The sequence below is a fragment of the Exophiala bonariae genome, assembly GCF_035927105.1.
Source record: "Exophiala bonariae strain CCFEE 5792 chromosome Unknown scaffold_4, whole genome shotgun sequence".
NCBI classification, from domain to species: Eukaryota; Fungi; Ascomycota; class Eurotiomycetes; order Chaetothyriales; family Herpotrichiellaceae; genus Exophiala; species Exophiala bonariae.
In genome coordinates, this window is record NW_027042479.1 from 433,070 (window position 1) to 458,465 (window position 25,396).

Consider the following 25,396-nt stretch of genomic DNA (forward strand, 5'->3'; position numbering starts at 1 on the left):
ATGATGCCTAATCCACTTATTTCCTTCTATCAGTATGGAGAGGGAATACTGATCTAACCATTCCTGTACTGGGGCAAGTGTTTCATCCTTAACTTTTGTTGACATGTAGTGGGTTCGACTCTATAGATCATAGCGAAAGTCACGACATAAGACGAGCTATCTAAAGTCACATCGTTGTTGCTAATTCGCCTTCATTATTTCGTGAAAGGGCGGCCGCCAGTTACATTTCTTCAATTTTCATAGTAGACGGGGATATGTTAACCAAACAGATTATGCTTGTAGCTTCATCAAAGAAACGAACTCTATCTATTCTGATGAATCGACCAGCTTTTTCCCAAAGAACGCAGACTCAATCTGGAAAGGATCAAAATACTCAATGATCTCAGCAAGTCCATCTCCCTCTGCACGTAGATAATACCCATAATAAGGCTGCTTATACACTCCGTGCGTGGCTTTTCCAATTCCACTGGCTCTCAAGAATGCTTTATCCCCATCCACAATAATGTCTGAGAAGACGATGGTGGGTCTTTCTGTATAACCAGATAAAGCAGGTGCAAGCCGGGCAAAGATGTCTTCGAGCCCCTTGTAGACTCCTGAGACTGGAGTCTGGCCAGTCAAAACAAACTGTCCATCTTCGTTAAGGAGGCGATATGCGTCTTCATATCGGGTGGTTGAAACATATTCCACGAATTTGTCTGCGAGAATTCGAGTCTTCTGTGTTGATGTTTGTGACGTTGACATGGTCGGCAGTTGACTCTTCTTGAGACTATGCCTGGGGCATGGGATGATGTGTAGGAAAGGAGATTATCTGAATGCCTAAGTAGTTACAAGTCCGTGGACGTTTGCTTATGAGGAATGCGTTCCACTGGTTGTTCAGAGAATGAATCAAGCGCGATCCTTATGCTGGAAGCGCTGGAGAGAAGCGAGGCGTGTTTCTCTTTTCTTAATATCCCGAGCGAAGTAGCGAGACTATTCACACATGACTAGGTAAACCGCGGGGACACTTTGTCTAGAGGATCCTTTCAGAGGGTTGCGGCATTTTGAACCAAAATATTGCAACGAATGTTATCGCGGTGGGGACCATACTGCCGGATAACATTGACAGCCGCGGATCCCGGGGTACGCTTGTGCTCGGACCAGGGGCTCCACAAGTTGAGAAAAGCGCTGTGTCACCTTAATTTCAATGTGTGACTTGGAGTACAACTGGTCAATAGTACGAACGCGTCTGGAACGGAGTATATTCTCCCGCGTGGCTTATTTGGATACATAACGTTCAAAAACAGTTGGTGCTGCTCTCGAAAGCCATACACGGACTGTCAAGACCAATAGTCAGGATTGGCGTTCTAGCTGCCACCTGACATACTGGCTAACAATTATGGAAGCATCACTTCAACCATTGATCGGGTTGTATAGGCCTCATAATTTAGGAGGGCTTTACTACGGGCCAGATGTGGTTAGGAATCAGATTCGTTCAGTGTTACGGTCTGAAACTTCGAAGGCTTTCATCGTCACAGGCTGTTCACTTGCAACGAAAACGCCACTCATCGCAGACCTTGAAACATTGCTAGGACCAGAAAACCACGCCGGTACTTTCAGTGGTATTAAGCAACATGCAGGTGCTACAGAACTCGAAGAGCTGACTGAGTTGGTCACGCAACACAATGCGATTGATACCATTATCTCCGTTGGTGGTGGCTCGCCAATTGACAGCGCTAAAGCCATCATTTTCCGGGTTCATCAAAAAACCCAACAATGGTTGACCCATATCACAATACCCACAACCTTATCTGCGGCTGAGTGTACTATAATCGCAGGCTACACAGGATACGACGGTGTCAAGACGAGTGTGAGCCATCCAAAGCTTTACCCTTCATACATCTTCTATGATCCTAAGTTCGGTCTTCACACGCCGCCCAGGTTGTTTCTATCTACAGGTATTCGTGCCCTCGATCATGCAGTCGAGATTCAGTATCAACCGTGTACAACAAAAATGCCCACTCGAATGATGACTTTAAGCTCCATCTCAGAGCTCTTTCGACTACTGCCACAATACAAAACTGACCCTAAGAATGAGGATGTGATCACCGGGTTATTCCTAGCGGCGTACGCGAGCTTAGGCTTTCTTGGTCAGAACCTGGTACCAGCCCTAATGCTCTCACACACGTTAGGTTACGCACTCGGTTCGCCCTACGCAATCCCCCACGGCGTTACATCGTGCATTACTCTGGGAGGAACTGTAAAGCTGGTGGCAAGGCTGAAAAAAGAGAATGCACGGAATCTTTCAGCGATACTTCCTCACATTGGTGAAAAGCAGTCGGGCAACAATATACAAGACTGCGATAGCGTTGGAGATCGTATCCTGCAACTGGTAGACCTTTTGGGCCTTCAGACTACATTGACGGAGTACGAGGTTGGGACGGACCAATTAGACATTATCGCTGCAAGATCTTTGCGACTGGACCCAGGAAAAGACATCCTATCTCAAGACAAGGAGTTGTTCGATTGTGTCAGAGAGTTCGTCAGGAGCCTATGGTGACCACCTGCCGACTTCGGTATACTCTTCTACGTATGGGATCTGTTCGAGGGTGTACTCAGTCATTCGCTATCCTGTAACAGATAGACAATCGGGCAAAGCTGAAATCAATATGCTGGAGATCACGGATGCCTCAGCTGAATGACTAACGCGCCAATAACTAGTCATTTTCAGATCCGCGGCCCGGCTACCCAGTCAAAAATCTCCATATTTGTTATTAATCCACGACAATGTGCCGGTGATTAACCCCAGAGGTAACCGGAACTTCGAGGATCTTGATGTTTTGGTTCCGGATGGCCTATGCCTACTTAGTGTTCTTATATAATGAGACCGAACTCTGCGGTTGATTTTATGGCCTCGCACAATCTTCAGACCTCTCAGCTTGCTCTGACCTCAAACATCGGCATGTCTCCGCGAACTGAAGGTGGTTTGGGCGATCTTCATGCGGCGTCACAGCTCATCCCAAAGAATGAACCATACGTTATGTTGAACATGATGAACTTTAAGCCGGAAGCTCAGTACGATAATGATTTTGAAGGCTCTCCATCAAATCCTATCTCGGGCGCTGAAGCCTACACGATTTACAGGCAGGCATTTGGAAAGCGAGCAACTGAGCTAGGGGTGAAAAATCCTGCAGTTCTCTTCCTGGGTAAAGCCCACACAAATCTGATCGCCGGGCCACAGGAAGGTGAATCATGGGATTTCATTGTTATGGTGAGGTTCGAAAACTTCGCCTCATTTAAAATGGTTCTGGAGGACGAAGGGTATATCAAATTGATTCAACCTCATCGCCTTGCTGCGGTACGAGAGTTTCGCTCGTTTGCTGTCAGCGAAATTCACTAAAGAGAACTTCAAGCACATGCTCACATTCGGATACCTTTTCGGTGTTGGGCGGTGCTGATCTACATCTGATGTTATTATGAAGCCGTTTTTGCCTCGTTATCCGAGAAAGTCTTCGCTTGACACTAGTGGCATGACAATAGAGATGGTTAAGATGACTTTTGTATATATCTGCTCCCAATTAATGCTCGACTTTTCAATTACGCCTCATGGAACCTCATTACTGGATGGACTTTTCATAGTCTTTCAAGAAAGCCCATCGTACTTTGGTAGCGTAGTCTTTAACCTTCCAATCCTTTAGATCCCCATGTGGGAACCAACGCATTCCGAATTGTGGGTCCAGCAATGAATCGTCATGTGCGATGATCACGAAGACGTTGTCAACCGCATCGAAATCTTGCATGCTCTCAAGAGAATGGACTGCTTGGTCTCTATCGTGAGACATGGTATCATTCAATTGATAAAATGGCTCATTTCCCTTCTTGTTAGGATGCACCGCCTCTAAGATATGACCCGGGCAAGTTGAAGCATACTTTGTAGGCAGAGGCGACGGACTGATCTCTTGGGGAAGAGGAAGATACGCGCTTGGCCGAATGGCGCCACCATGGTGGGCTGTATCTGCACCCATGAAAACAAATGTGTCTTCAGCATCGCCCTCCTGAGTTGAAGTAACTCTAGCTAGTCCACAAATATGGCCAATGGCGTGCCCCGGGGCGTCAAGAAGGTAGAACGAGCCGTCTTTGAAGTAATCATATCCCCTGAACTTGCCAATATTGAGGATAGGCTCCCGCTCCCAATCTATTTCTTTATGCTCGCGACCTGCGAAGTCGCTCTCCGATAGAGGCGATTCCGGATTTTGGGGGTAACCTGGCAGAAGAGCATCTCGGACCCCAGCTCCGGTAATGAGTGTTGTGCTACTGGGGAACGTGCTTGTGTCACCGGTATGATCGAAATGCCAGTGACTCCAGACAACAGCCTCAATCGCGCCTCCTGCTACGTCAATCCCATTGTCCTGCAGAATCTCAGCAACGTTCTGTTGCACTTCAAGGGCCCAGTCAGGCGGACTGAGTCTGTCAATAATCGCCGGCGGTAAATTTTGCCAGTCCTTCCTTAGTCCCAAATCAAACAATATCTTTCGAGACGAAGAGGGCTGTTCGACCAAGAAACTGAAAGCTGGTGCTTGAAGATGGCTATGACCTGGAATCGCTGGCTTCATAAATCCAGCTACAGGAGCATGGATTCTGGAAGTGGAATCGATGATCTGGACTTTAGCAGTGGCTCCCGCCGGCAGGTCCAGAGATGGGGCTGGGATAGCTTCATAGAGAAGAGCGCGGTTCTGAGATGTCATGATTGCTGATATGTGGCAATAAGATGTGAGATGTAAGCTCCTGAAGCACGGGACTAGTGCCTAGATAACGACAAAGAAAGCTTTGAGCGCCAGACTCATCATACCTCGTTCCCTGATTTCTTACAAGATATCAATCTTTGCATCCCTCAAGCCTATCCTCAGGCGTGCCACTGACACTTTATTTGGCAGGTCTGACAACGAATCTCGACGCTGCCAGTAGATATTCTATTTGTCAGTCAACTCCGCGGACCGAATGTCTAGCTAGTCAATACCAACGTCATCAACACAGACCACCCCAGGCTGAACGTCTCGACATCACAGGTGAGCCCCCGAAAGTCTTGGGTGGGTGAATCATCTCGTGGTTGGGGTAAGTATTCTACCCCTCGGCCCCCTCCTGGTTGATCCGCACTTCGGTTCGCCGGCACCCAGACATGACACTTCCCACTGGACTATCTTTTTGCCCATCGGCTTGATTGGTAGTAGCAGATGATGTTCGCCGCGGATACTATCTGTTGCGAGTACAATGATTGTTTGTAGCAATGCTTTTAACTGCCTATGGTACTTGGTATTCGCTTTGAGATCTCGAGTTTGATACTAGTTGTTAGGATATCTTTTCATCGGTTTATGATAACCTACCGATGCGTTTACGCCCAGACTTCGATAATAAACACCCGTCTCATTTAGAGCTCATAGAATGTGCTTTGGAATTCATCGGAGACTACTCTGACCTCCCGTAACCTCTGCCTTGAAGAGCCACATTATTCGTGGAGGGAGAGGAGAATACTACCCGTGCTTTGGGACTACTAGGTGGCCTTTAGCTTGTAGGCCTAACAGTGTAAACCTATTGTAGGGGTCACTTTGAACACTTAGAGCTTGCCCTGATATAAGATCGCTTTTGCGGGGTTGGTGGACACCAGTTAACATGGGGAACCTCGGATTAGTGCTAGTTTGGGGTAGAAAATCAACCTGCGACGACTTGCTTAGCCCCGACAGCCGTGGCGCGGCATTTCCCATTAGAAGCAGACTCAGTCTTCATCATCTACCCAGACCGCCAGCACAAGAGATTGTACCAATATGGACACAACGTCCACCACAAGTGCTCCGCTGCAAACAGCCATAGGCGACGTGCCTCAGCAGAGAAACAGGAGAGCACGGGCAGCATGTGAGCTATGTCGATCGAAGAAGGTCCGTTGCGATGCTCGTGGTGGCCGAGCTTGCTCTAATTGTACTTTTGACAATCTACCTTGCGTTTTGTCACCGAGAAGGCCAAAGAAGAACGCAAATCCTCTCAGATCTACTTCGACCCAGAGCCAATATATACGTCCGAGAGGATCTGAAGATATCATTGTTCCGTCTCTCGTTTCAATCCCGATCTCGCAGAATGAAAACTCTGATCAGACACATGCTGAATCTGGGGCATCTACTTCTCAGCATGAGGACGCCGTCCACCTTCAGGGGAAGGTGCCTGCACCTGAGACATCTCCCAGCGGATGGACAGAGACATTGTCAATACCTGGTAAGCAAATTTAGCTATATCAGAGGGCACCTTCATTAACGCTGGCAACCAAAGAAGATCCAAGGATTTGGACATCCAATGGACACGATAGCAGCTTTCCACCGTCTCAAAGCACATACAGCCACTTCTCCCAGTCCGGTCCCGCGATGAGCAAAACACCCCCGCATTCGGGTTCTTTCCTGGCAGACATCCCCAACTATATCAAGCCATTTCCTCCATCACTAGAAGTGGAAGACCTTGACTACCTCCAGAAGAAAGGGGTTTTTGCATTGCCAGACTCGGATGTCCAAGACGCATGCTTGAGATCTTATTTCAAACATATCCATCCAATATACCCGGTTATAGATCCGGTTACAGTTACCCCGATGCTCAAAGACGGGAACAAAAAGAAGGAAAAGATGAGTCTCTTACTCATCTATGCGATTATATTCGTTGGTAGTACCTGGATCGATATCAAACTGCTGCGCAAGCTTGGGTTCCTATCGCGTCGGGTGTTTCGAAAATCTATCCATAAAAAGATGCGCTTACTTTACGATGCTGATTATGAAACTGACAGGTTATGCCTGATACAAGTCTTCATTCTATGGACCTTCTGGTTTGAGGGTCCAAATGAGAATAAAGACGGCTGGCATTGGATAGGGGTAGCGTTGTCGCTATCCCGAGTAATTGGTTTGCATCAAGCCTCGCTTGATGCAGCGGGCACCAAGTCGTCAATCAATCGCTTCCGCAGACGGCTATGGTGGTGTCTTGCAACTCGCGATGTCATCTGCTCGTTCGCTCTGAGTCGCTGTCCGAGGATTACAGACATCAGCCATAATGTTAGCATGATTGGGATTGAGGATTTCGACTTCAATCCGATGCCCGCCATCATTCAAATGTCCAATTCTCAGAGTCTCTGTCAGCAACAAACTCTCGCTCGAATCTGTGTGCATTATTTTAAGCTTGTCAGCATCTTTGGGAAGATTTGTAAAGCTGCGTACCCTGAATCTGGCTCGGGCAAAAGTTCCGTTCTGTATTCCAGTGAGCAGTTAGAGGGGATGGACAGCATCGGCGGTGACAGAAATCTTTCGGTGGCTAATCAGCTAAAAATGTTTCAAGCTCAACTCGATCAATGGAGGAGAGAAGTCCCCGATGATCTATGGCACGACTCAAACTTGCTGTCAAACCTCGATGGGGCTGAAAGAGTTGAACAAGTTCATCGAGGACTACTATCAATGATGTATTACGCGACGGTGATGATATTGCATCGGCCGCAAATGGGTGCAATGAATACAACAGGGCACTCGGTCAACATTACGCAGAGCACCGTGCCAGATCCCCCTCGAGTCCTAGTTAGGTTTGCCGCCATGCAGATGACCCAAATTGCCATGGATTTCTACCAAGAAGACCTTGTCGAATCACTTGCCGCAACTTGTATTAGCTGCTTGATTCTCGCCAGCATTAGTCATATTTTTGACATAATGTCTGTTGAACAAGTGGTACAATCCGAGGCGCGCAAGAAACTGGAGCAATGCCGGGCGATCTTCCATGCATTTGCAGATCAACAGGCCGGAGGGCTATGGGGACTTGGAGTTATCGACTATATTATGTTTCGTTTAAAACATCAACAATTCCACCGCAAGATTGACGTGACGCCTTTCCAGGGTAACTCCAACAGCCTCAGTCTGGAAAGGAGCAATGAAGCTTCGATCAGCGACGATGTCAATGCTCAAGATCAACTACACACAAATCATATCCTGGCTACAACCGATAGCTCGAGAAAGCAAGACACGGAGGGCTTCAGCAACGGAAGTTCAAGCACGTCCCACATACCAGTGTTTCCCTCGCCACGCCAGCCATTCGGCTTTAACGAGTCCTTCTTGCCTGGACTGAGTTTGGACCAGCCGTTGCCTGATAATTTGATGAGTTTTCTAGGCCCGGATATTGCCTGGCTCGAGTTTCCGAACCCCTGTGAGACCTTAGATGTCATGAGCTGGAGCGGGACTGGTGGAGGTTGAAAGCGTGCTATAGTCTACTTGATTTGCTATACTATATAAATACACCACACAAATTCTACAACAATACTCAATGCTTGCCTCGACCGCTATGGAGTATGTGTCGTTATCTGGTTTTGACCAGGTTCAAACACGTGCAAGTTTAGATACCATTGCCCACAAGGTTAACGTGTCGTCAATTCTGTTCGACTGAGTTGAGAACAAATGTCACCACTGAAGAAGCCTATTTGTAGCCATTGGAAGACTCCTGAGCAAGGCTGGTTGCCTCTGTTTTGCTATGAAATATGCTGCTTCACCATTGTTCTAGCATTCAAATCAATGTTTCAAGTAAAAAGCCAAGTCATTCTTCGGATCTAGTTCATGATCCGTAAAGCCGTTACCCAAGAAGGACCACCGGTTGGTGCTTTGATATTGGATGTCAAAATCTTCAGGTCGGATCTCTTGAACCAATTTGCGAAACAGCAGCGCGCTGCCGCCGAATCCGGCTGTCACCCGGCCACCAGGGGTATTCCGTTTGAACCAGCTAGAGCAGCTATCAGTCCATACCAGGGTATCATGAATTTTATTGCCTTTTTCGATAAGCTCATTGATCACATCCGACTTGGGCGTGATAGACTTGATGTCCTCAGTCGTCACTTTATAAAGCCATTTCAAAATATAATCAGCCGTCCAGTTGATAGATTCGATGAGCGACCCATGGGTGACAACAGCGTTCGGACCGAGAAAGATGAAATGATTCGGCATGTTCGCTGCGCCCAGCGAGATATATGACTTTGGGTCGACCGCCCACTCCACGTTCAGGTCTACCTGATCTCTTCCAATCATGCGCCACTGTGGTCTCCAAGAAACATCAAATCCAGTGGCACAAGCAATAACATCGACCTCGTAAGACTTGCCACTTGCCGTCACCACAGAGTTTTCGGTTGCCCCCGACACTGTGTCAAAGACCAATTGGACATTGTCTTTCGAGAAGGATTCAAGATACCCTTCCGCTGGGGTGATGCGCCGACAGCCTAATCCCCAGTTCGGTATCATTCTATCGCACAACTCAGGGTCGTGATGCAGTTTCTCGGCCATTTGTAGACGTGCCAGCTCCGATTCTTTGATATTTTCCTCTGATCCCTTCACAAACTAAGCACCACGGTCAGCCCCTGAAGCTCCAGTGTGTGCTCTCACAGCTTACCATTTTGAACATCGAATTGATGCTATGGATAATCTTTTGGCGGTATTCTCGGTGAAAAGTCTTGTCTTCACGAAACCTTTGTTTCTCCTGCTCGGTATATGCTGGATTTTGAGCGAGGTCGTCACGGTCAAGTAGTTTTGCCGGAGCAGATCTTGAGTAGACATAATTAGGGCTTCTTTGAAAGCTGATCACCTTCGCTCCAGGCAGATTTGCCAGTTTGGGAACTATCTGAACCCCGGAGGATCCGTTCCCTATCACAGCTATTGTTTTATGGGAGTAGTCGTAATTTTCATCCCATTCTGCTGAGTGGCATTTATGACCTTTGAACTTTTCTAATCCTTGCACATTAGGCCAATGCCACTTGCTACAAGACATTGATGTTAGCCAAAAATAGTTCAGAGCGAGTTATCCTCTCACTTCAAGACTCCTTGTCCTGATATTAGGAAGTCGGCATATTCGACGAAGGCACCCTCCCCATTCTCAACTGTAATTTTCCATTGTGCGACGTCTTCTTGCCACAGAGCTTCCAGTACTTTGTGATTCAAGTGTACGTCCCGATCAAGATTCCATTTTTTGACCGTGGCTTTGATATAACTGTGTATCTCCTGCCCCGTAGCGTAGAAGTGGTCCCAATCAGGTTTGGGGTCGAATGGAAATGCCTAGTCGACTCAATAAGCTAAACTCCAAGCAGTGGAGAGACTTACATATACATGTGCAGGCACATCACATTGGACCCCAGGATACTTATTCACGAGCCAAGTTCCACCAACATCACCTCTAGATTCAAAGATCTTATGTGAAGTCAATTGCTGGAACTCTGGCCGCTCGTGTTGCAGCTTATGTGCGAATATGAGACCAGAAAATCCAGCTCCAACAGTCACAATCTTTAGAACTCTTTGCGGAGTATATGCGGGTGAGTTTGGAACTGGGTTTTTGGTCCCTCGCGAAAAGGTGTCCAACACCTCAGAAGCTGTGGTTGCTTCGCCCATCCTAGATACCGACAAACTATACTGTGCAGATGTTTGAGCTAAACACTTGAATGTTGCAAGTAGATACCCAGAGGCAACATATGAAATAAAGCTAAATTATGGCTTTCGAAATAAAAGGAAGGCGAAATTGTTCTTCCGATTCAGCTACTAGACTCTAGGTTGTTGCTTATAGCTGACACCCTTGGTATTTACAACAGAGTGTTAATTCACTTGGAGATCATGCCTAAGAATACTCAAGATAGATCGTGGGTGTTGGTTTTGGATCTGTCCTGCTATCATGTTTACAGCGTCTCATGCACAATACACCCCCATGTTGAAGACTACATAGTCCGCGGCCCGCGGATGAGCAACTTGCAATAAGATCAATCAGTTTGCATATTTAGTAAGCAAGGTACCTAGCTTCTCAGTTGGTCCCAAGGGGTTTGAAATATAGCTCAAGAAATATGTTGCTAGTGCTTGATGATTCGTTATGGGTCAATAGGGTTCTGGTTGACTAACTACTTAGATGCCGCGGCTCATGGTTCCCAGCCCGAGGGGTTTCCCTCATTCAACGAATCCTGGATTCTTCTGAACAGGACAGTCTGTTGACGTCAACTCTAGATTAAGCCTTGTTCTTTCTTCAATCAGTTCGAAATCGTAGTGTTTATGGTACCAAAGCTTCAAATCCCCAAGTTGCACAGACCTGGGTTTTCCTCAATTATCCAAAATGTCCGAGGTGAAAATAAGGGACACCACAGAAAAACCACCACCAACCGTCGTGATTACTTTCGAAAGGGACGGCTCTAACACCATTGATGGCCCAAAACAGATGGGTGTCTTTGAGGGTGGGAATGTCTGGTTGACTCCTGCAATAATAAGCAAAGACATCACTATAGCCCATGTGCACTTCGAACCCTGTGCGCGCACAAACTGGCACAAACACGAGGGCGGTCAACTGCTCAAGGTTGTTGCAGGGTCCGGATGGATTTGCGATCAGGGAGAACAGCCTAGACGGATTTTGACAGGAGACATTATTTGGTCTCCCCCGGGTTGCATTCATTGGCACGGTGCGGATGATAACAGCTTTATGGCACATGAAGCAACTTCATTCGGTGGACTAGATTGGTATGATCCCGTGACTCAAGAGGAATACTCTCTGAAAGGTGGATGCGCCTCTTGAGATATATTAATCCATCACACAAAGGAGAAGAAAGGCGGAGGATTAATGTACTGCTTCTAGTAGTACTAAGTGTTCTGGATGAGAACCTATGAAATCATATAATTTAGCCTGAAGCAGAACCTCTTCATTCAATCACAGTCAACTACTGCTGGGCTCTTGTGAAGCCCTTTGATTCATTATTGATATAAAGCCATACAGACGAACCGTCAAGACCCTAAGGACTTCATCGTTAGTATTGCATTACTTTTTCACCTTGAACGTGTTCGGATCCTATGAGAACTAACCGTGGTCTGTGGATCTTGATCCACCTTCTCGAAATAGTCTACCGATATCTCCCCCATCCTCGGGTTGATACCAACACTGTGTGCTGCTTTGATGCCCAGTGCGATGTCTTTGGCGCATAGTCGTGACGTGAAGCCAGCTTTGAACCCGTTGCTCGAAGCACTTTCCGGAACGATACCTGGGACTGGATTGGAAAAGTTCAGAGCCCATGAGTCGCCACTCGAGCCCTTAACAGATTGATATAGTATGTTCTTGTCAACTCCGTGTCGCAGCCCAAACGCTAGACCTTCCGCAGCCACAGCTATGTTTGTCAATGCAATGTAGTTGTTCACGATCTTGCATACTAGTCCATCACCAAGGCTGCCACAGAAGTTGATACGATCTGCAGCACCCATCCATGAGACTGTTTCACGGATACGCTGTGTGATGGAATCTGTGCGAACAGAGTGGCCTAAGAAAAACGATAGAGTTCCTGCTTCCGCACCACGAACCCCTCCGGAAACCGGTGTGTCAATGTAGTACCCTGCTCCAGAGCCCATGATCTGCCGCCCAATTTCTTGGGTGGTGCCTATGCTTATCGTACTGCTTTCCAGTATCAAACGATCACTGTCAGTGGTAGCGGCAATAATGCCCGTATCTGGGTCCAAATATACGGATCGCGCATGCTCGTCCATAGGAACCATCGAGATCACTGTCGAGGATTGACTAGCCAGTTCTCTCGCTGAATTAGCGATTTTGACGGGCCCGTAGGCATCGAACTTGAGTTTAAAATCCTCGCATGCTTCGTGGTTGACGTCTAATACGTGCAGTGTTGCAAGAGGTGGCATCTTCTTACGCACGTTTCCAGCCATATGAAACCCCATATTGCCTATGCCTGCTCAAAGAGCAATTACTGCTTAATACACTCGTCAAGCAAGGGAATCGGGGCATCCACATACCAATGAACCCGATGTCAGAGCACATCTTGTCCTCTTATCAACCTATGATTGGAGTCACTCACTTCTTTTTCCCTTACCTCGATATGGCCGTCTGAAATCCGTGTGGAAATAGGTTAGAGTCTTTGCTGCTAATGCCAGCTCTCGCTCACCACCTATTCAAGTCTATTCCGACTATACTAATAGCTGTTGAGTGGTAAAATTATTATCTTCTGCCAACACGTCAGGTGCAGTGATCTTGGTGGGTTGTACGAAGTACTTCCGCGGCCCGTACGTAGCCCGGCTGAGGCCGAGGTGCGCGCATGGGGGTGTTTATGGAGCCATGGATACTAAGTAGTAACATGGTAGAGCAAAGGCCCAGTTATTTCAGGCCAAGATCTTGCGACGGATCATGTGGGCGTAGTGTACAACGCTACGCAAAGTCATCAGAAGCAACAAGGAAACAACCGAGTACACTTCAAGGCTGAAAGTAAAGGGGGTTTGGAAAGGGAACTTCCACGTGACCATGAGAATCATGTCAGGTGACCAATTTCACCCAGGTATTGGTTTAGGTAAGCGTGTTCTGGGCAAGTCATGGGCAACCGAGGTCCAACTCAGAACAATTGGCGCAATTTTGCTACTCTTCCTTCCTCGTCAGCTTCAGTGAGTGGTGCCATGGGCAACCAAGATCACTACGCTTGACGGAGATTTTCCGGACCGCCCCCCGTAAACCGAAAAGAACATGCGAAAGTACTGTGCTGGAGTGCTGTCGCGGCTTCGCACCACGCTACTTCCACGATGACTCGCGGTAGGCCGAAGTTGGTTGTGGCGCCTTGTCGGTATTGCGGCAAGCAATTCAAGCGGCGAGAACACTTGCTAAGGCATGAACGTACACGTACGAAGAACTAAATGAAAAGGTAAAAAAAAAGCGGTGGCTAATGTTGGTTAGATACGGATGAACGACCATTCGCCTGCTTTTGCGGGCAGGGTTTTACAAGACAGTAAGTCTCAGATGGCACGAAGATGCAAGTCACGTATATTGATACCATTCAGAGACCTTCTCAAGCGCCATAAAAGCCTGTCACATATATCCGATTCCAGTGCATTGAATACACATGAAGAAGAAGCGCGCGATGTGTCCGGATCTGCCTCGACCAGCCTCGACTTTTCGTGGGATCTGGAACTTTCTACACAATACCTACTTCCGGATAGTGTATTCGATCTGGATCTCTCCCCTCAAGATGATTATGGCAGCATTGAACATGCTCGAGTAAGCAGCTTCCCGCGCTTCAGTTCTCATCTACCAGATATCAACGAAAACGAGGCTGAACTCGATTGTATTGATGATCAAAGCGAGGACGCCATGTACAACGTCCAACCTGTGCCTTGGTCAATCAACTCCAATCAATACGACGATTTCTGCCTTAGACTCAAAGCTGAAATAAAGGGCAACTCACTTGAGAGGTCTTTGCCATCAAGAAATGTTCTCAGCCGTAACCTGGAAAGCTTTTTCCGATGCAGTCAGGAGCAATTGCCGTTCATTCATCAAACCAGCTTCTCAATCGTTCATCGCAGTGTTGGACTCACATTGGCGGTCGTGACTCTTGGCTCTTTGTTCAGATTTGAACATAGCCAAGCTATGGAGCTATATAAGATAGCTAAGGCAGTCCTGAGAGAGTGGACAAATCGTGAGCACCTTGAGCTATCAGCAGAACTGCTATCTGAGTCGGAAGATCTGCTGCATGACAGTCCAGACGAACTTGAGCGAATCCAAACGTACATCCTTCTGACAAATTTCGCATCATGGATTGGTCCAAGCTCTCTACCCGAGGCGATCTTAATGGGCCATCAGCTATCAATTCTCGTCATGCAGAGTAGGACTTGTGACTCTGATGAGATGCCAGATAACATCGATTGGGTAGCCTGGGTTACAACTGAGGAGAGACGACGAACAATATTTGCTGCATATGCACTCCTCAATTTGCACCGAATCGCATATGGTAACCCCTCAAAACTCTGCAATCAAGATATCGGTGTTTGCGTGCCTGGAACAGCGGCCGCTTGGAAAGCAAAAAGCCATACGCAATGGTTAGCAGCACCTCGTCCTGTTGAATGTTTATTTCAAGACTTGCTGTCTGCACTCTTGGAAGGTACTACACTTTCGCAGGCTACATATCTATCAGCATTTGCGAATTATGTGCTCATCCATGGTATACTGCAGCAAATGGATATGGAGTGCAGCAGCTCTACCAAGATGCTGAGCCCTAACAAGATGGAAATATTCGAAAGAGCACTGAGAGCATGGCAATCGTCCTGGGAACTTACCTCAGAATCCACACTTGATCCCTTGTCGTCTAAGGGTCCTCTGGCACTCAACGCGACGGCACTATTCCGAATCGCCTACATGCGCCTCCTGCCAGATTTCCATTCACGCGAGGGATTTTTCTCAGATATGACATTGTCCCACGGACCAGTAACTTGCAACCTTGGGGGATCTCGGTACCTCAGTAAGGCTGTTCTGCATGCGGCGCACGCTCTTTCCATCCCCGTACGACTTGGAGTTGAATTGATTGCTCGCACTTATATACCTTTCTGGAGTATTGAACATTCACTCAGCAGTTATGAATGTGCAAGCCTACTCAATAGTTGGCTAAGAACTATTGCCACGACCATAAGCACTCACGGTCTGTGCGAGCTAAGTAAAGGCGAGAAGTGGCTCTTGGAGGTTCTAACTGACATCATAAACGAAACATCGTTCTGCCGGATATTGAATGATACAGACCGTGACACATCCCGCATTGAGCTAATGGCCAATATAGTTGCGCAATTGTGGGCACGAATTTTCTCGGGCGCCCACGTCTATGAGATTGACAATATCATTAAGACGAGATTCGACAGTATCGCAAACATCAATCCAGATTGATGCACACTTTACCAACATGCTTTCCAGAGGCGACAAACTCAAAGGCCGAGATGACACCCTCTCGGGTGAAGGGGAACGTTTTGTCCACTGGAACTGAAAGATTTTGCTTTCCAATGAACTTAGCAGCGTCCTCCAGTTGTTGTTTTGATCCGGCCAGAATACCTCGAAGAATCGCCCCTTTGGCCAGCGTCTGAAATGTGACATTTGGCATTTTGTCATCCATCAATGAGCTCAGAAAGCCAATCACGGAAACAACGCCACCCCAGGCGACGGACTCAAGACTCTGTTCGATCGTGCCAACTCCACCCACCTCTAAAATGTGGTCAGCACCTTGACCTGCAGTGATTTTCTTCACCTCCGTCGCCCAGTCTGGATGCGTTCTATAGTTGATTGTATAGTCGACGCCATACTTCAGCTTAATTTGATTGAGCTTGGCATCGCTAGATGATGTGATAATTGTGGTCGCACCTGCTGCTTTCGCAAAGATGAGACCAGTGAGAGATACACCACCGGTACCTGCAGACAAGATCAGCACAAAAATCAAGCATTTGGTGTTTGAACTCTCGGACCAAGCAGTAGGACCGTCTGGCCAGGCCTCAGTGGTTGACAGCCATAAAAAGCATTCCACACAGTGTACGCCGTGGTCACTGTGGCCGCCCAGTCGGAGAAGGTGTGAGGGGACTGTGGCAATTTAACCGTCGCATGTGCTGGTAATACAATATACTGTCGCAGGACACCGTCTACAGAGCCACCGAGGCTGTGATCTTCGTCCTTGACCGGGCCATATAGAACGATGAGACTGACCGGAGCTATCACATGGTCGCCGATACAGAAATCTATGACGCCCTCTCCGACTTGTACGACCTCGCCAGCCATGTCGGAGCAAGGAACAAGATTCTCCTTGACAGGGAGTGGAAATATATCCTTCGCTATGGCGATGTCTCGAAAGTTCAAGGCAACGCTGCGTACTTTGACAAGGACCTCATATTTCCCTGCTTGTGGGATTGGCTCTTGGACTGGCTGAAGGTTCTCGAACTTGCCTCGAGAAGCAAGCCGGTAAACTGTTTGGGTGGACATCCTTGAAGATTTAGGTGATCCGGTCGGAGGGAGAAAGACGATCCAAGCTGGGATAGGGCGTACTGATTATCTTTTAGAGGGGAAGTACGATCGAAGTATTATAGGCATATCGAGGTGTCAACATCAATTTATGAAGGCACCCACTGTTGGTACGCCGATTTTCCCTGAAGCTCCATTTGTGAGATTCGCCGAAACTTCAGCCAAATCTGCGTAAATGCGTTGAAAAGGGATGCCATGTTTCAATGTAGCTGCTCAAGCACATGGTAGTTCGGCAATTGCGCTGGGATGACAGCCAAAAAGCCGTAGATCTCGAAATTGATATTTGGGGTAGAAATTACTAAGCGTTTTGACAATAAGGCCCGCCGACAGCATTTGACTACTTACTGCCTTGGTGTACTGGGGAGTTTATTACGAAATTGCTAGCACCCGGTATATGACCGAATTCGTGGATCACGAACGCTATGCCGCCGCGCTGAACGATTACGTGGTAGAGTATTGCTGCAAGGTGATCCACGAATTCCAACGGCTGCTAGGTGGCTGGTAATCCCGCTTCTGCCGACACACAAGCTCAACGACGCGCCTCATTAACATAGATCTATAACTGGCTGTCGTCGAAAAGCTTATCATGATCCCCTTAGCAAGGATTTCGAGTTGCTTGAAACTGCCTTAATTATGAGAAACGATTTTCAGATAATTATAGTTTCATTTATGTTTCTGTGATTATCCTGCCTCAATATCCTCAACCCGGCACCTCATGCATCTACCAGCTTTTTCCCAAATACCGCGAGTTCAAGCTGGACTGGATCTAGGTACTCGACGATTTCACTGAGACCATCACCCTCAGCCCGCAGGAAATAACCATAATATGGCTGCTTATAAGGTCCATACTGCCCAGCGCCGACACCAACAGCACGGATGAACGCTTTGTCGCCATCCACCAAAATCTCCGAGACCTTGATCTCTGGCCGCTGTGTGAAGCCAGCTAATTGAGGGGCTAGACGAGTAAATATGTCGTCTAGACCATTGTAAACCCCGGAAACTTTAGTTTGGCCAGTCATAATAAATTTTCCATCGTCGTTGAGGAGTCTGTAGGCTTTCTCGAAATCGGCGCTTTCAACGTAAGCAACGAACTTCTCTGCTAGATTGCGTGTTGCCTCAGTTCTGGGTGTTACTGGCATTTTTGTGTCTGTTGTCTAGCTCGATCCGATGGCTAGCTTTGATAAAAATATGTCAAATGAACTATTTCGGGTTCGGTTTGTACGTTGTTTTGTCCGCGACTGATATTCCACTGAATTGATCGAAGTCCTTACAGTCCTGTTTATATCTCAATTTTGACCAGATGCACCACCTGCAAACATTCTTCTAGATTCCCGTTGATCCAAGAGGTAGGCCACGGAAAGTCAATTAGGACTTACTTCTAAATGGAATAGATCCTGAGGAGCGGAGAAGCGGTGGGCTACACTTGGACATAACCGGCCACGGACCGCGGATAGGAAGAACCAATCGTCCCTAATAAATGTGGCTCATGGCAATCATTCTCACAGCTGAGGACTTTAGTCTCATTGCAGCAATTAAAGCACTTTAGTAGCTTCTACAGATATAGTACGAACTTTAACCTCATTGTAGCAATTAAAGCACTTTAGTAGCTTCTATAGATATAGTACGAACTTTATACAATCTATTGCATTCTATTGTGGACTCGACTCTTGGTTCACCATATTCAGCGGCGAAGATATCCTAGCCTTGGCCCGTATTCAGGAGCATGTTTACTAAGTGCTGAGACATTGTGCCACTTCCGTATGTCGGGTGTGACGAGTAGAAGCTGTGTTTGAAGCGTCAAGAATGCTTGCTGTCATCATCAATGCTCTAGGTCCGACATGGCCTTCGAATTTTTGTCAATTCAGGTGACTTTGCCTGAGCTCAAGGGAGCTTTATTTGATGACGAGTTAGCAGAGTTCTAGACTGTTTTAAAGGATACAGCAGGGAAAATTGCCGTAGCATCAATAAAGCCGGTTCGGCATCGGCAGCGAAATTTCCAACATATTTGTCTGCTCTTCACCCAGATCTAAGACTCAGGCTATGGCATACTGGATTTCTAAATGCTTTGGATGGTCTTGTCAGTGCAAAAGAAGCCAATCGAGTAAGCCAAGTCGATCAGTCGCACAAACAAAGCATCTTTGCTATCAACTGCAGCAAGCGCCTCCATATTGTCCACTGCCTTCTTAGCCTCGATCTGGGCCTTGAGGGTGATGTTTTGGTTTGCATACATCAGGTACACACTACCATCTTGATTGAAATTGGCGGGAGAAAACATCGCGCCAGTGCCACGCAAGCCATCTTTGCATCTCTCTACATCTGGATGACGGCAGGCGCATACGCCTGATGGAGCCTGCTCTTTGGTCTCGCACATCGGCATTAGTAGCCCATGTGCGCCGCAGTCAAGGGCACGCTTGATCAGCCACGATTCTCCAGCAGGCAGACGAAGAATGAATGGCAACGAACCAGCCGCCGCCTTCGTGAGGACGAACCTGTTGATTCGTTTGGACCACATCACTTTTGCTGCCACCCTGTCAATAATCATATGAGTAGATCTAGATTTGCTCTGTAGGCCTCAGAATGACAATTTGGACCATTGCGCGGGTACCGGTCCTTGGCCTGGCGAGCTGCTGCACATGATCCTACGCTGTTCCTAGAATTGCCACAGCTCACAAGCAAGTAGCTGTGACAGTCTATGAAATAATTTAATCAACATGATACATAGTAGCATCAGTTTTCACAACGAAACTTACTTAGTAATTTGAGCATTCCTCTGAAACGTAACATCCGCGAAAGTTAGTTTACAGTTCAACGTAATGCCCAGCAATAGATTGTCAGAGCCCAGCTCCTTTATTGGAATTTCATCGTAAGCAATCACTAGCAGTCCAATCACATTATGACATGTCTCTCAATCTCCTGTGAGCAGCAAGATTTTCTGCACGGACATTCTTCGCCTGCAATAGCTTGTAACGCACAGTCCATGCCGAGGCCGCTGAGCTGAACCTCCATCCATTGAGGGTAGCATCGTTTTCCCAGTGTAACGGCTATGGCCTAAATATAACTGTAAGTTGAACGGTTATTACATGTAATTGGACTAATGGGAGTCATGGTTTTTCGTAGGAAGATACTGAAACATTTATATAAGAAGTTCCATTAGTGGCAAGTCACCTCGATCAATTCATCATTATACGACCAACGAACCGTTCGAATAATCACAGCCTGCGGATCACAGAGATACAAAAAATAGGGAGCACTTCCAAGACCGGAATATTAGGCGTCGAAGAATAACTTCAAGTTCCAGCACTATGATGCGCTTATTTTCATCCACGGCCTTCGTTGTCACAATTTTGACAACCTTCAATCTCCAAACTACCTACGCCCGCGCCACTCCGCTGTCTTTAGACTTGTCGACGCTCGCGCCCCGGGATACCCTATCAGATCATGGATCCAGCTGCACAGCCTGGAAAGAAGAACAACCTAACGGCTATTTCAGATTGAAAATGAAGTGTGACAAGATTGGCCGAGGTCTCAAGGTCTGTGGTTCCGGGTCATATGCAAACTACGGCTTCTCCACTGATTATGTCGACAACAATAACTTAGGAGTGGTTGTCCAGAGTCCAGCATATAACTCGGATGCCTCCCTTGAGAAACTCAATTTTAGATACGCTTTCTCATCCTCAGGCAACTCGGATATGGGAAGCTGTGATTCTAATCTCGTTGAAGTCGAACATACCATTAAAAATGGCTGGTACAACTCAATGACCTGTACCAATATCAGCCCATACCTCAAGGTCCGCGCCGTGCTGGACTTGCCCGGCGCATTCAATCAGTATTCGGAGTGGATCAATAACCCTGGTACAGTCCAGACTTTGGAGCGAGAATCGTGGTTTGGCAGACCCAGTGCCTACGCTGAATGGAAGCTTAGGGACGAATAAGTTTCTGAACCACTCATCTGCGGCAGGCGAGAGAGTACTGCGGACCGCGGAGCTATAGAAGACTAGTAGCTGCTAAGTACGGCATTATTGTCAAGACTTATTATCATACGTGTTGCTTTATGAAAACCGTGGTGGATTCTCCAGTGCTCGTGTCTTTTACATGAACAGAACGATAGGCGTACTCGACATTCATAGTCTTAGTAGTGCCACGATGGCACCGAGGAGACCGTCCGCTGATCTCATGATCATAGATTTTCACAGATGTACAGATTTACTTAGCTATTGCAGAACAATTGAATTGCTAAAACCAGGAAGACGATTGGAATTCTCTATCACAGTGAACTCATTCTAGAAGGCTACAGTAGCTTTGGCGCCTTTAATCTAACCCATAAGCTTTCCGCCAGATTGGTGAGTTGAAAGCCGCACGCAGACTGTCCTCAAAGCTTTCAGTATGCAGGGATGGGAAGCGAGCATTGTCCCAGGGCTCAGGAAGTAAGGTGCCTTGTCTTCCTTGCACGAGCTTATGACTCGCTGCCAGCTCTCCATCTATGTCGCCTCGTGCTTTAGCATCGCTTTCCTCAATCAGAGCACTTTCGACGTCGAGGTATGTCACAGCATATTTTCTGCCGGTAATACGCTCCATTGCAACAAATATCTCTTGGTAGCTGGGAGAACTACCAGATATACGATATGTTCTTCTTTTACTGTCAGTTTGGTCGCTTTCTGCGGTATGTTCCGATTTCGAGTCGTTCAGCGTCTCGACCAAATAAGCAATTGCATCCTGAACACCGATCAGACTCTGCCGCCCGGATTCAGTGCCATAAATCCGAGCCGTAGAATGTTTATTATCAATCCCGAAGTGCGAAATGACAGCCCATTCGGTCAACCTCCCGACGAGAAAGTAAGTCCAGCCAAGGTCAGCATATTCTTTGCCCTTCATTTCAAGGTGATTTCGTGTCAGGGCCTTATATCTGTAATAGCGCTGATTCCAATTATCTCCGGCCAAGAGATCAGCTCCGTACTCGCTGGGATAGAAGTGACGGACGCCAGCTGCGATCGCCGAGTCAATGATTTGGGGTTGTTCTTGTAACCCGTAGTTCCCAGAAAAGATCATGACGCAGTCAAACCCCCCGAAAGGCTCAGGAGACGCGTAACCGTTAGCACTGACAATCTCTATCCCAAGCGCCTCAAATTTAGCGATCTTTAGCTTCTTTGCTTCGTCTGTTTTTCTTGCCGTATTGTGATAAACTGCAAGTCGGCTGAGTAACTGTCGTCGTTTGCTGAGAGCCACTGCAACTAGGCCCCCAAAAGTGCCCGTTGCACCTACGAGGAGAATCTTCTGAAAGCCAGGCATTTTGTGATAGTTGTGTAGGACTAATCTTGTAAACTCTTCAAATGAACTACTAATATCCAATTGTAAACTTGCAGCGATAGGAACGTATTCTTCAACGATATTTATGCCCTGGGTGACCTCCTGGTGGCCCCCCGGGAAGATATAGTTACATTATGTCAGCAGTGCAATATACGAGGACTCTAAAAAGTAAACTTTGTCGGATAATACTCTTGACCATTCATATGTATCGGAAGTCTGGCAAAAGACGACGAGCGCGAATGAGATATGCTCAGCCAGTATAATAGTAATCATACCTCGGACAAGACATTTGTAATTATACCTCGGACAATATTGGACCTTTCACATGCAACATCCCTCTTTTCTAGGATTAAAACCATATTGCAGAGCGCCACTGCTGCACTCAATATCTAGCCACCCGAGAATCCTCGAGTTACAAGACAGTTTGCCTAATCAATCATTTGGCGAGCGGGTGAATATGTCTATCCCAGGAGAAAACGTGCTTCTACCTCCTGTTGAAGTCTCGTGGCTACAACGGGATTTGCTTCTATTTGCTGCGAGCATCGGTATCGGAACGGAAGAGCTCAACTTTATCTTTGTAAGAGTTTATTTTATGAGTAAGACAAACATTAAATATAGCTGACCCAAATTAGGAGCACGCCGATCCTTTCGAAGCATTTCCAACTTATCCCTGCATCTTGCGTAGGCTATTGAGTCCCCTTCAACATAACTGAACACTCACTGCAAGCTAGCATTCAAGCTGACCGATCAGGAGGTGGTTGATTTCGATGAGCGAGCTACTCTACGTGAGATTCCCGGGGTGCCGAAATTCGATCCTCGCCGCATTATTGATGGAGGCCGTGCTATGACATTCTACCGTCAAATTCCAACTAGCACTGTCGGTCGCCGCTTCGAGCTCCGATCAAGGATCATAGGAGTTTATGACAAAGGCAAAATCGGCTCAATTATCGAAGACGAGAAGATTTTGGTTGATGCAGAATCTGGTGAACAGTATGTCAAAATGGTGGGAAACACCTTCTTTATGGGCCAAGGAAATTGGAATGGTCCCAAAGGTAAGAGAAACGTCTTCACCATGCGGGACTTGTAACTAATGTTCGATATAGGCCCTCCTACTACGAGCTATCCGTCTCCCTTTGAGAAGGAGCCAGATTTCACTTTCCGCTTTCAGACTACAAAGCAGGCCGCTTTGATCTATCGGTGCGTATTCCAGGCAATAATACATTACGTCTCTACTTGAATATTTGGTTGACCCTTCCCATGTGAGCTTAGCTTGAATGGAGACTACAATCGTCTACACGTAACGCAAGAACCTGGTAGATCTTTAGGGTTTGGTGGCCCCATCATGCATGGGCTCTTCACATACAACTGTGCCGCTCATGCTGTTCTCAAATGTGTTGGAGGCAATAATCCGGCAAGTCTTCAAAAATTTCGTGCTCGCTTCGCTGCTCCTGTGCGAGCTGGAGATGAGCTTGTGACCAAAATCTGGAAGCTTGGGGAATTTGAAGGTCAATATGAGGATGTACGATTTTCGACATTCGTAAATGGGAATATTGTCTTGAGTAATGGACGAGCTCTGGTAAAACCTGCTGCGAGGTCGAGCAAGGTTTGATTTGATATCAGGTGTAAAGTGTTACAAACTCTTAAGCACCCAGATCAATTCCGGCTTCGTATATAGTTGTCATTCACAGTCCCTGGAGGTGAGGTTTCTCGTTGCGTTGCCAATCAGACTACCAACATCTTTAGAATCGCCGAATAAGCGGTGGAATTGGTAGGAAAGTGCACAAGGCTGTGTGTTCAGGAGAGGAGGAAAGCCGAGACCGTAGTAGAGAAGACAAGCTACAACTAGCTTAGGCTCTTCGTAGTGGCGTTCCTTGTGGTCCTTAGGTAACCCTGAACCTACAAATGGCGATTATATTCACATATGTAGTCTGGAGAAGAATGAGCGTGATCTGGAGTTGAGACTCAACGCAAGACCGCCGAAGTCGGCACTACAGCTTTCCGGTGTGCACCTCCCTGTGCACAACAGATAAATAACCGTGATGCGTGGCAATCCACTCTCGAATTGGGAGAGGGCGCTGACGGCCAGTTAGATAATTGTGCCACTTACCGCTCACACAGCCCGTTGAAGTGCAAAGATTATGATTATTCTTTCATAATCAACTGGAGCAGCGATTCACAGCCGGTAGCAGCCGCCAGCCGAGGCTTTAATCGCAGTGCTCACATCAAAATTTGAATTTGACTCCGTCATACTCTAAAGATGCATTTCTGCTTCGTCCTGTGAACCATTAGTTTTACATGATAGAGATGACTCGATATGAATAACATGGAGAAAAGCACATTAGCACTCGTTGGATTGCATATCCGAGGTTCTTGCGATTGGGCGAGAGATTTGTTTGTAATCTAGTTCAAGTGCTCGGTTTAACCCCCACCCAGTTCATCAGCATACGCATTCCAAAGTTGCACTGGACTGTTATGCATCTTACCTAATCGTCGCAATGTAAGTGGCCCAAATCCATGTCACGAGTTATTAGCGAGATAATGCCTAACTAGACGAGGCAGCTACACATAAGCGCAGTGCTTTGGATTTGTCTGCTAGTGAGGCTAGTTGACAATTATTTTGACGAACAGTGGGGACGTGCGTGACCATTCATGCTCACTCTGCCTGTTGGTGGATGAGGCCAAAAGAAGTTCATCCCAAATCTCCGGCTCATTACATGTATGACTTGGAGTACTAATCAATGCAGCAGGACCTTGGTGGCTTGCAAAGACAGAGCTTGGGTAAAAATAGTGGTTTGGTAGTGGAGTGGAGTGGAGTGGGTGAAGTAAGCCACATGGCATACTAGTACCATAACGTCGAGGCTGAACTGGCTATCTCCACTGTCATTGCGACACCGTCTCTTTTGCATCAACTACTAAGTAAGCCTAAGCCTATCGGGCAATTGCGTTTACCTACTACAGTCGTGGTACGAATAATTGCCTCTCTGTACTTAATTGGAATTCTTGTTGTGACCAATGGAAGTTAATTCCTGGGCTGTGTATCTGGAGCCGCTCTATTGTTGCTTAGAGAGCTCCAGGCAGTGCAAACTCTTCCACTTGCTGTTTTCCGCGGGGACGCTGAGTATTCCACTTACTGTGTTCCGCGGGGACGCTGAGTATACCACTTGCTGCGTTCCGAGGGGACGCTGAGTATACCACGTATGTGATGGACGATGAGATCGTGAGTACTGTATCAGGCTTTGTGAACGAGTATAAGATCTCGTTGACCTCCACGTCGTTGGGAGCATTTCCCTTCTAT

The 25,396-nt window shown here is 47.1% G+C and overlaps 14 protein-coding genes across 14 annotated transcripts; 6 read left to right on the top strand and 8 right to left on the bottom strand.

The window, feature by feature from the left end:
• Nucleotides 1-306: 306 nt before the first annotated feature.
• LTR84_009715 (uncharacterized protein) lies at nt 307-741 on the bottom strand (the record flags this gene model as incomplete). The annotated part of the gene is made up of 1 exon (XM_064853254.1): nt 307-741. One exon carries the CDS (start codon nt 739-741, stop codon nt 307-309), a length of 435 nt encoding a protein of 144 aa, XP_064709653.1.
• Nucleotides 742-1,375: 634 nt separating this feature from the next.
• On the top strand, nt 1,376-2,536 carry LTR84_009716 (uncharacterized protein; the record flags this gene model as incomplete). The annotated part of the gene is made up of 1 exon (XM_064853255.1): nt 1,376-2,536. The coding sequence occupies one exon, from the start codon at nt 1,376-1,378 to the stop codon at nt 2,534-2,536; it is 1,161 nt and encodes a 386-aa protein (XP_064709654.1).
• A 227-nt stretch (nt 2,537-2,763) lies between these two features.
• On the top strand, nt 2,764-3,376 carry LTR84_009717 (uncharacterized protein; the record flags this gene model as incomplete). Its single annotated transcript, XM_064853256.1, has 2 exons — nt 2,764-2,771; nt 2,863-3,376. The coding sequence occupies 2 exons, from the start codon at nt 2,764-2,766 to the stop codon at nt 3,374-3,376; spliced, it is 522 nt and encodes a 173-aa protein (XP_064709655.1).
• A 217-nt stretch (nt 3,377-3,593) lies between these two features.
• Nucleotides 3,594-4,721, bottom strand: LTR84_009718 (uncharacterized protein; the record flags this gene model as incomplete). The annotated part of the gene is made up of 1 exon (XM_064853257.1): nt 3,594-4,721. The coding sequence occupies one exon, from the start codon at nt 4,719-4,721 to the stop codon at nt 3,594-3,596; it is 1,128 nt and encodes a 375-aa protein (XP_064709656.1).
• A 1,662-nt stretch (nt 4,722-6,383) lies between these two features.
• Nucleotides 6,384-8,234, top strand: LTR84_009719 (uncharacterized protein; the record flags this gene model as incomplete). The annotated part of the gene is made up of 1 exon (XM_064853258.1): nt 6,384-8,234. One exon carries the CDS (start codon nt 6,384-6,386, stop codon nt 8,232-8,234), a length of 1,851 nt encoding a protein of 616 aa, XP_064709657.1.
• A 312-nt stretch (nt 8,235-8,546) lies between these two features.
• Nucleotides 8,547-10,403, bottom strand: LTR84_009720 (uncharacterized protein; the record flags this gene model as incomplete). Its single annotated transcript, XM_064853259.1, has 4 exons — nt 8,547-9,362; nt 9,415-9,778; nt 9,832-10,073; nt 10,119-10,403. 4 exons carry the CDS (start codon nt 10,401-10,403, stop codon nt 8,547-8,549), a joined length of 1,707 nt encoding a protein of 568 aa, XP_064709658.1.
• A 1,301-nt stretch (nt 10,404-11,704) lies between these two features.
• On the bottom strand, nt 11,705-12,707 carry LTR84_009721 (uncharacterized protein; the record flags this gene model as incomplete). Its single annotated transcript, XM_064853260.1, has 2 exons — nt 11,705-11,776; nt 11,847-12,707. 2 exons carry the CDS (start codon nt 12,705-12,707, stop codon nt 11,705-11,707), a joined length of 933 nt encoding a protein of 310 aa, XP_064709659.1.
• Nucleotides 12,708-13,667: 960 nt separating this feature from the next.
• Nucleotides 13,668-15,383, top strand: LTR84_009722 (uncharacterized protein; the record flags this gene model as incomplete). The annotated part of the gene is made up of 3 exons (XM_064853261.1): nt 13,668-13,675; nt 13,860-15,231; nt 15,375-15,383. The coding sequence occupies 3 exons, from the start codon at nt 13,668-13,670 to the stop codon at nt 15,381-15,383; spliced, it is 1,389 nt and encodes a 462-aa protein (XP_064709660.1).
• Nucleotides 15,384-15,667: 284 nt separating this feature from the next.
• On the bottom strand, nt 15,668-16,758 carry LTR84_009723 (uncharacterized protein; the record flags this gene model as incomplete). The annotated part of the gene is made up of 2 exons (XM_064853262.1): nt 15,668-16,197; nt 16,251-16,758. 2 exons carry the CDS (start codon nt 16,756-16,758, stop codon nt 15,668-15,670), a joined length of 1,038 nt encoding a protein of 345 aa, XP_064709661.1.
• Nucleotides 16,759-17,510: 752 nt separating this feature from the next.
• On the bottom strand, nt 17,511-17,936 carry LTR84_009724 (uncharacterized protein; the record flags this gene model as incomplete). The annotated part of the gene is made up of 1 exon (XM_064853263.1): nt 17,511-17,936. The coding sequence occupies one exon, from the start codon at nt 17,934-17,936 to the stop codon at nt 17,511-17,513; it is 426 nt and encodes a 141-aa protein (XP_064709662.1).
• A 917-nt stretch (nt 17,937-18,853) lies between these two features.
• LTR84_009725 (uncharacterized protein) lies at nt 18,854-19,339 on the bottom strand (the record flags this gene model as incomplete). Its single annotated transcript, XM_064853264.1, has 1 exon — nt 18,854-19,339. One exon carries the CDS (start codon nt 19,337-19,339, stop codon nt 18,854-18,856), a length of 486 nt encoding a protein of 161 aa, XP_064709663.1.
• A 760-nt stretch (nt 19,340-20,099) lies between these two features.
• LTR84_009726 (uncharacterized protein) lies at nt 20,100-20,729 on the top strand (the record flags this gene model as incomplete). The annotated part of the gene is made up of 1 exon (XM_064853265.1): nt 20,100-20,729. One exon carries the CDS (start codon nt 20,100-20,102, stop codon nt 20,727-20,729), a length of 630 nt encoding a protein of 209 aa, XP_064709664.1.
• A 376-nt stretch (nt 20,730-21,105) lies between these two features.
• LTR84_009727 (uncharacterized protein) lies at nt 21,106-22,083 on the bottom strand (the record flags this gene model as incomplete). Its single annotated transcript, XM_064853266.1, has 1 exon — nt 21,106-22,083. The coding sequence occupies one exon, from the start codon at nt 22,081-22,083 to the stop codon at nt 21,106-21,108; it is 978 nt and encodes a 325-aa protein (XP_064709665.1).
• A 475-nt stretch (nt 22,084-22,558) lies between these two features.
• LTR84_009728 (uncharacterized protein) lies at nt 22,559-23,710 on the top strand (the record flags this gene model as incomplete). Its single annotated transcript, XM_064853267.1, has 5 exons — nt 22,559-22,678; nt 22,734-22,782; nt 22,833-23,153; nt 23,205-23,298; nt 23,371-23,710. The coding sequence occupies 5 exons, from the start codon at nt 22,559-22,561 to the stop codon at nt 23,708-23,710; spliced, it is 924 nt and encodes a 307-aa protein (XP_064709666.1).
• Nucleotides 23,711-25,396: the final 1,686 nt, after the last annotated feature.